This window comes from Triticum aestivum, chromosome 6D (assembly GCF_018294505.1).
Source record: "Triticum aestivum cultivar Chinese Spring chromosome 6D, IWGSC CS RefSeq v2.1, whole genome shotgun sequence".
NCBI lineage: Eukaryota > Viridiplantae > Streptophyta > Magnoliopsida > Poales > Poaceae > Triticum > Triticum aestivum.
In genome coordinates this window covers 444,087,961-444,096,314 of record NC_057811.1, presented here as the reverse complement: position 1 = coordinate 444,096,314, position 8,354 = coordinate 444,087,961, and the positions used below count along the sequence as shown (strand labels likewise).

Sequence of the window (8,354 nt, the reverse complement as noted above, 5' to 3'; positions counted from 1 at the left end):
GATTCATAATTGACGCTGATTTAGTATTGTACTACATCAGCGACAATTAATATGGATCGGAAGGAGTGGACAATTTCCAGCACCACCAAACATACCCATAATATTCATGCCTGAAGTAATGTTATATCATGCCCTTCAAAGGTTGCAAAAGGCTTGCAGTTTGTATGGTTTGGTCAATAAAAACATTTCATTACAAGTTATGATATGTATGGTACTAGTCATGGATACATTTTCCAGTGTAGTGATGGGTACAATTCCAGATGTCTTTATTTGTGGAGAAGTTCATATTCTTAGAGTAACATGCCTAGAAGTTCAATCCTGACCTTGATAGGCACTTAGGATGAATGCAACTTATTATTCTGTACAATGAACTGATAGTTCCTCGGCCCGCATTAACTTCTCAGGGAACGTTTGTCGAGGGTATCAAAGAAGAAGTGGTATTATCTCCTGCACATGCTCTGTCCCTAATTGCAGCTGGAGAAGGTAACTTCTGTAATGATATAATTGTCTGCGTTTTTTGGTCCACCTGTGGATCTATTGTTGTGTTGCCAACTTGCCATGGTCGAACATTTGGCTCTCTAGTAGTAGTAATGAGGATGACATGTCCATTTATTGAGATCTTATCTCATGGATTATTCTCTGACAAAGTTAGAAGATTGAGACCACCAAAAAAAGGAAAATGTGTATTTCTCAACCTTGAACTCTAGCAGAAGTTCACCTTTTAAGCATAAACTCTAAAACCGTTGTAAACTTGCACTATTGACACTGTTCACTTTTCACCCTCGGGTGGTTTCATGAACGTTTTGGGTGACGTGAATGGCACATGTCTGCCACATCACTGCAATGAGTAAACAAACGACAGTCACAAATAAACTCCACCGTTAGGATAAAATAACTTCCACAAAAAAGAATGCTAAAAGTGGAAGAACAATGGCCAGAAACAGATAAATAAACAGAACTTGTGGCAGCAATGTCAGTGATGTGGCTGAAAAGTTCACACACCTTTTCAGTTTTCTTAAGAAAGGACTAGACAAGTAGCTCGAAGTTCTGAAACTGATCATAATCTCTTAATAATTGTAAGTACTTACTAGAGAAATACCATTTGAGCTGTTGATACTGCTGACGATGACGTATACTTTGGTTACTCCCTACTCGCTGCTGGTTTAAATCATACTGCACCCGTGGGTCGTGCAGTATGACTAGTCAAGTACTGCACACCCTTTGGATAAACCTTTGGCTGTCTTACATGATGGATGATGCAGAGCCTCTCAACTGCACACCCTTTGGATAAGAGTCAGAGGACAATGTAGCGGCTCGCCATTGACTGTATTCTGGATCACTGGCCTTTCCAGCAGCTGACTAACAGAGTTGTAGAAAGACAATTTCGGCATTACAGAAAAGTTAAAAAGCTGGTTTTAGTTCACCAAATGCTTGTCTTTTGTAGTGATATACGTACAAGATATATATTATGTTGAGATTGCATTCCCCTGAGTACACTCGTTTGTGGTAGTATCTCTATTTCTCACTTTATAAAATGTATCCACTTTGACTTTCCAGTGGTGCAGATGTGTTTGTTATATGTGCCCTTAGCCAGCATATTCGGTTTATTTGCTAATCAGTGTGTTCATTTTAATGCAGAGCATAGACATGTTGGATCCACTAACTTCAATCTACTAAGTAGTAGAAGTCATACAATTTTTACACTGGTAATGAGGCGTGATTTTTTTTATATGTTTGTAGTATGCAAGGCTACCATTTACCGATCTGCAACATGTACTTTTATATTAGTGAAAGAGCTTCACTTGATGTCTGGAAATGCTCCTTAGGTTTTTCCTTGTTATATGACAGACAATAGAGAGCAGCTCTTATGGCGACTCTAATGAAGGGGAAGCAGTCACCTTCTCACAGCTGGTGGGTTTGGATCCTGCTGTTTTTCGTATTTCTAAAATTTACCGACTTCTTTGTTTTTTTTCTTTGCATTTAGCATGTCTTGATCCATGCTGCCAGAGTATATATTGATTCTTCAATTGTCTCTCCTTTTTTGTAGAACCTCATCGACCTGGCAGGTTCAGAGAGCTCAAGGGCAGAAACAACTGGAGTACGCCGGAAGGAAGGATCTTACATCAATAAAAGCTTGCTAACTCTTGGAACTGTAAGGCTCATTAACGCTACTAAGTACCTGGTTATACGTCATAAGATTCTGATATCTTTGCATTGCCTTGCCTTGTGCTTTATTCATTCTACTACCAAACATGTTACAATGTTATCTGCTATTCTGCTGTGCTCTTGACTTCATGCTCATGTGGAACATGCAGTTAAATGAGTTTATTATCTGCATCATAACGTGCTAAATCCTGATACATGAAATTCATAATCTGGAAGATCGGAATTCTTCAGATGTATGCATGGCATTGTTTATCACTTGACTACAAATCTATATTTTTCTTCGCTGGCGTTTTCTGTGTGTCGCTTGTCTGTCTTCGATTTAGGCGAACCCATGTTTACTCAGTGATTGACGTCCAAACACTTCACTGTTTTGACTTTCATCAAGGATTTAACTTGCTATTAGCTTTTATCTTTTAACTGTGAACAATCTGGTCAAGGAACATGCTTTAGTTTTGCGCTTTTGTTTGTTATCTCAATTTGTAAGTTTTGGTGTCCGAGTTGTCATGAACTGGGAATTTTTCTTCTTGAACAACAGAACAATCACCCTGTTTCTTTTTCAGGTGATATCAAAACTGACTGATGGAAAAGCTACACATATTCCGTTTCGAGATTCAAAATTAACACGGCTACTTCAGTCATCCTTGAGTGGACAAGGGCGCGTTTCAGTGAGTTGTTTCTTGTCCACTTGGCACACTGGTTATAATTAATGTGATTATGATTTTAATTCGAGATGTAATGTTATTTGGATTTGTGACATACTAACCACATCATTTCGTTGCAGCTAATTTGCACAGTGACCCCGGCATCAAGCAACTCCGAAGAGACCCACAACACACTAAAATTTGCCCACCGTGCAAAGCGCATTGAGGTCCAAGCATCACAAAACAAGGTAAGTCATGATTAGTTGCTTACCTGTAATTCTAAAGCCAGTGTTTTTTTTTCAAGTTATAATTCTGAGGTACTTCTGCATTCTGAAATGTTCTTCTGCATCTGTCTTTATGATCTACAGATAATTGATGAAAAATCTTTGATAAAGAAATACCAGAATGAGATTCGCAGATTAAAGGAAGAGCTAGAACAGCTGAAAATGGGTATAATTACTGGAACTCCGTTAAAAGATGCCGAAGACGATAATATGATCCTTTGGAAGCAGAAGGTGAAAAACTGTTTTATTGTTGCTGAATTTGTCCTTGACTCTATATATGATATCTTATCTTGAGCCGTTCTTGTGTCTTGAAGCATTGTGTAGAATCAGCGTAATTTTGAACTATATAACGCTCTCTTTTGTTGGTGTATCCTCCTAACTATGGTCTGTTCATCATATGAAAAGCTAGAAGATGGTAACGTCAAGTTGCAATCAAGACTTGAACAAGAAGAGGAAGCTAAATCTGCTTTGCTTGCAAGGATACAGCGGCTCACAAAACTTATCCTTGTTTCCACAAAGGCAACTCCGACTTCTAGATTTTCTCCACATCCTGGGCCAAGAAGGAGACACTCTTTTGGGGAAGAGGAGGTCAGGTTATAGATATATATGATGGCAGGCATTTTTTATATATATTAGTTTTCTTTGGTTGCTGGTATGTTATACTTTGGAGAATCAATGGACAGATCCAGTTTCTAGAAACATGGAGTTGGTAGTACTTAATTACAATTATCTTGGTAACTTCATATATCTAAAATTCTCTTGCTAAAACTGCAGCTGGCTTACCTCCCGTACAGAAGGCGAGATATCATGTTGGATAATGAAAGCAATGAATTACTCACTCCTGGCGAAGGATTTGGTGTGACACCTGAAGACTCTTCGAAGGAGGAGAAAAAGAACAGGAAAGGACTTCTTAACTGGTTCAAAATTCGGGTATGCAAATATGGCATTTCAGTGTATGGTTCCTGCATATATTCAATTGTTCTTTTGTGTAAATGCAAGTGGTATCAAAATAAAGAGAACCATCTTTTTTTTAACAAGAAAATAATCCATTCACACGGTACATTTTTTTTCTTCTTATTCTCTTTTCCAGAAACGCGATGGTGGAGCTTCTACTCTAACAAGTTCAGAATGCGATAAGTCCAGTTTGACTAAATCAACTGCTCCTTCAACACCTATTGGGGAGAGTCTGAATTTTCCTGCAGAACCAAGAATATCAACTTCGTTGGTTAATGAGAGTGAATCAGCTGATATGCTGAGCATGGGCCATGGGGATTTTCCTTCTGATGGTCTTACTGGAGAAGAAGCATCTCTGGTAGGAAGCATTATCTTTTAGTAAGACCAAGTTTTATCAGGTGGAAAATATCCAGTTGCACACTGCATGAAATTTGATATGTGCAATGCACAAAAGTATAGTCTCACTTTGAAAGTGTCACATGCAGACATGCGATGAGTACTCAATTAGCATTCAAATTGGGGCAAATTATTTCGTGAAATTCCTTAATACTTACTAAAATCATTTTTATGTAGTATATCATATTTCAGAAAATAATAATCAAGTTCTGTGCATGGATAATAGTTTATATTGCGAGAGCAAAATATTACAGGAAAACATTGTACTACATAGCAGCTACTATCTATGAAGAAGACTAATATAGTTTCTAAATTGAACGGTTATTTGTTAAACACTTAAACTAAGATACAGCTACCTATTTTGGACCACATGGGATTAGTCATTAGTGTTCTCTTATTTATTTTCAGTTCATTGTGGTGCGTCTAACGACGTTCTTTCATGTGTGGTGTGATCACAGGCGAGCACAAAAACAATCGACCATGTTGACTTACTAAGAGAGCAATTAAAGATTCTATCAGGGGAGGTTGCACTTCATACAAGTGTTCTAAAGCGCCTCACCGAGGAAGCTGGAAGAAACCTGAATAGTGAGAAAATTCAGGTAATCTCTTGTCTGATCCTAAGATTTAGTGTATTGTTAGTTGTTACATGCTTTCCATCTCGTGAAGCTCAATCTTTTGGCATTTGAAGATGAAAATGAAGAAGATCAGCGACGAAATTAAGGCAAAGCAGCAGCAGATATCATCTTTGGAAAAACAGATGCCTCATTCCTTGTCAAATAGTCAAGTGAAGGTTGACAAGTTAGATCTTTCACCGGTAACATTCTATCATCATCTTGGTCTTATACTAATACCTTTCTGAACATTCCGTGTACCAATATGATGGTTTTATTTGTTTTGCAGTCTTACGGGGAACTACTTGAGCAACTTAATGAGAAATCTTTCGAACTTGAGGTACTTAAATCGTGTATGGTACTCCGCCCTTTTGTTGTTGTCCCATATACTAGTATTAATTCACACCTGTTGCTGCTCTTTTCTTTTTTGCTCTTCATAGTTTGTCATTTTCAGTTGCTTGAGTAGGCTAATATTGTGGGTAAGTAAGGTGGAGGCATGAAAGAAACGAAGAACATTTGTTGTACCCTTTGGAATATATTATCCCCAATTGTTATAGTATACTAATATTGTGGAGTTGTAGTAAGTTCGATTCCTGAAACAAAAATTAAGAACATGTCAGAACACAAGTTGATGAATATTTTGGTAAAATATGAACTCCATTCGGGTTTGTTAGGTTTGTTAGGCCCAATATATATTCAGTTTTGTGTGGATTAAAATTGCACCTCTAGATACAGTTCTGTGCAGATCAAGTTTTTTTCTAGTTTTGTGAACAGCTTCTTCTATGATATGAGTGTGTCAGACCAAGTCTTGGCCGCTAAGCCTGATTTGTTGTTTCTTATTACAGGTGAAGGTAGCAGATAACAGAGTAATACAAGAGCAGCTACAGGAAAAGGTTAGATGTACTAGAATTTGCTTCCTTTTCTTGTAAGTGCAACAGTATAACTATGACGATCAATTCATACCACTTATTTGAATTTATTGTGTTACAGACAACTGAGTGCATGGAATTACAAGAGGCAGTTGCTTGCCTTAAAGAACATCTTTCCCAAGCTCTTCAAGCTAAGGATTCACTGTCAAATAGCATTATGATGCAGAATAGTTCAGGAGTAAACCATGAAGAACAACACAGTGATCAAGAAAAACCAGTTTCCAGGGATATCTCTGCTGAACAACTGCAAAAGGAACAGCAGGTTTGCTTTGCTGTGCCCTTGCTTGCACTTTATTCATAATTACGCCCAGGAGATATGAACCAGTTCATCAATTAGAAACGGAAACTTCTCCTTTTGACCATCAGGTCCTACTTCTACCATATTTTGGAACTTCATTGTGCTCAGCAAACGCGATTTTTATTTTTATTTTGCCTTTAAATTAATTACATAGGTAACACAGCTGCTATCTCTTAAGACTCATCTATATCATCCGGAGACAACACTAAAGACAATTAGTTGTTGTCTCTTATATCTCTTGAGTCTCGTACCTGAGCCATATCTCTAAAGACCAACTAACTACTATAACTGTTATCTCTTTTATTTCTTGAGTCTTATGGCTGAGTTATCCCATCGCCCAACATTTTTTTAATAAGCTTCGTCAACAGATTGCCACACTTTCTCTTCACATGTGCCAAAAACTGGCAAGATAACTGACATCACACCATTGTACATTTCCTTAGGTTTCTTGTCGTATTAATGGGTTGCTAACACTAAACTCTCCAAGGATTTTATCACATGTGTGCACACTTCATTCCCAATAAGTGAAACCTGTTGTAATGAATTTACTATAAATAATGGTCTGATTCTGAGCTACACAGGCAGATATCAAAAACAAACATTCTTATCAGTGTGAAAATCTGTCTTGACCTCGTGCCCACGGTGAGGTCTGCATTAAACTGATTTGTTCAATGAGGTGTTCATTAAACTGATTTGTGCAACTAGGCAATTGCTCTTTCAAGTTTTGTGATGTACTCCCCGCAATATGCTACTCCCTCCGATCCATATTACTCGTCACACAAACGGATGTATCTAGCAGTGAAATAAGTTTAGATACGTCCGTTTGAGCAACAAGTAATATGGATCGGAGGGGGTAGTATTTTTAATTATCTTCCCTAAGTGTATATTTTAGAAATGCCATCAACATTTATTAAGTCTGCTTATTTGTTCTACTGTTTCCTTTTTTCCCCCTATCTTCAGTCACTTGAGCTTGGTGAGCTAAAGCAGAGGGTACATGAACTCACCGAAGTCAAGGCTCAACTCGAGGCTCGCAATCAGAAGCTATTAGAGGAAAGTACATATGCAAAAGGCTTGGCTTCGGCTGCAGGAGTGGAATTGAAAGCGTTGTCAGAAGAAGTGACCAAACTCATGAACCAAAATGAGAAGCTTGCTTCCGAGTTAACATCGCAGAGAAGTCCAACCCCTCGCAGAGTAAGCAATGGACCAAGAGGTACTGCTAGGCGAGAGAGCATGAGTAGACGAAATGAACCAGCAAGCAGAAGAGATGGCAATGCGAGAGAAGAGAGGGAGAGAGCGTTAGAAATCATCCTTGCAGAGAATGAACAAAAAGAAGCAGAACTCCAAAGGAAAGTCGAGGAATCAAAGCAAAAGGAGGCCTTCTTGGAGAGTGAGCTTGCAAACATGTGGGTTCTAGTGGCAAAATTGAAGAAGTCTCGTGGGGATGATGACCATGAGGATTTGGAGGCCAAATATAATGGCTCCTGAGCCCTAATCGAACACGTGTTTGGCTTGGGTGTGGGCTTTTCTGTATGTATGCAAGATTGGTGGTTTGGATCGGTTTTCTTTGTGAATTAGTGTCGTCCCCTGTATATTCTTGGGCTAATCAAAGTTTGTGAGTAGTGCCTAGTGGAGAGTGGTGTGCTAACAACTGCTGAGAGCTTCCTACCATTGCTGTAATGAGATTTTGCAATTCCTAGAACATGGTCGTGGTAATGAAGAGAAACGTCTCTGGTGCCTGTACCAGATTTGAGATGTCTAACGTAGTAACTTGTTTTTCATCTGCTTGTCCTGCAATTGGATTGGAAGAATATCACTGGAATGTGTATATTATAGAAAAATGCCATGTTGGTTTTGTTGAAGGATAGTTGTATGATCAAAGCATAACCTCCTGTTTTCGGAAATGCCATGTTGGTTTTGTTGTGCTATGTCAGTTCTGAAAAATTCTGGACACCTAAAGGCAATCTGTTGTCCCCATTTTGTTTGATTGTGTAGCTGGAGGGTCATATTCCTGAGACTGTCGTCGTGTCTTTGAAACTCAGTTTTTCGACGTCCACCATTATTGATGACATATATAT

General features: G+C 38.5%; 1 protein-coding gene across 1 annotated transcript in view; it reads left to right on the top strand.

Annotated features, from left to right (window-relative positions):
* Positions 1-8,138, top strand: part of LOC123145717 (kinesin-like protein KIN-7D, chloroplastic) — a 12,344-nt gene extending 4,206 nt beyond the window's left edge. The window contains exons 8-23 of the mRNA XM_044565194.1: positions 405-483; positions 1,639-1,706; positions 1,849-1,911; positions 2,048-2,152; positions 2,727-2,831; positions 2,948-3,055; positions 3,176-3,322; positions 3,497-3,679; positions 3,866-4,021; positions 4,182-4,403; positions 4,900-5,040; positions 5,130-5,255; positions 5,342-5,392; positions 5,898-5,945; positions 6,043-6,243; positions 7,240-8,138. Coding sequence (XP_044421129.1) covers positions 405-483; positions 1,639-1,706; positions 1,849-1,911; positions 2,048-2,152; positions 2,727-2,831; positions 2,948-3,055; positions 3,176-3,322; positions 3,497-3,679; positions 3,866-4,021; positions 4,182-4,403; positions 4,900-5,040; positions 5,130-5,255; positions 5,342-5,392; positions 5,898-5,945; positions 6,043-6,243; positions 7,240-7,764 — 2,328 coding nt within the window. The 3' untranslated portion in view covers positions 7,765-8,138. The remainder of the gene's footprint in view (positions 1-404; positions 484-1,638; positions 1,707-1,848; positions 1,912-2,047; positions 2,153-2,726; positions 2,832-2,947; positions 3,056-3,175; positions 3,323-3,496; positions 3,680-3,865; positions 4,022-4,181; positions 4,404-4,899; positions 5,041-5,129; positions 5,256-5,341; positions 5,393-5,897; positions 5,946-6,042; positions 6,244-7,239) is intronic.
* Positions 8,139-8,354: the final 216 nt, after the last annotated feature.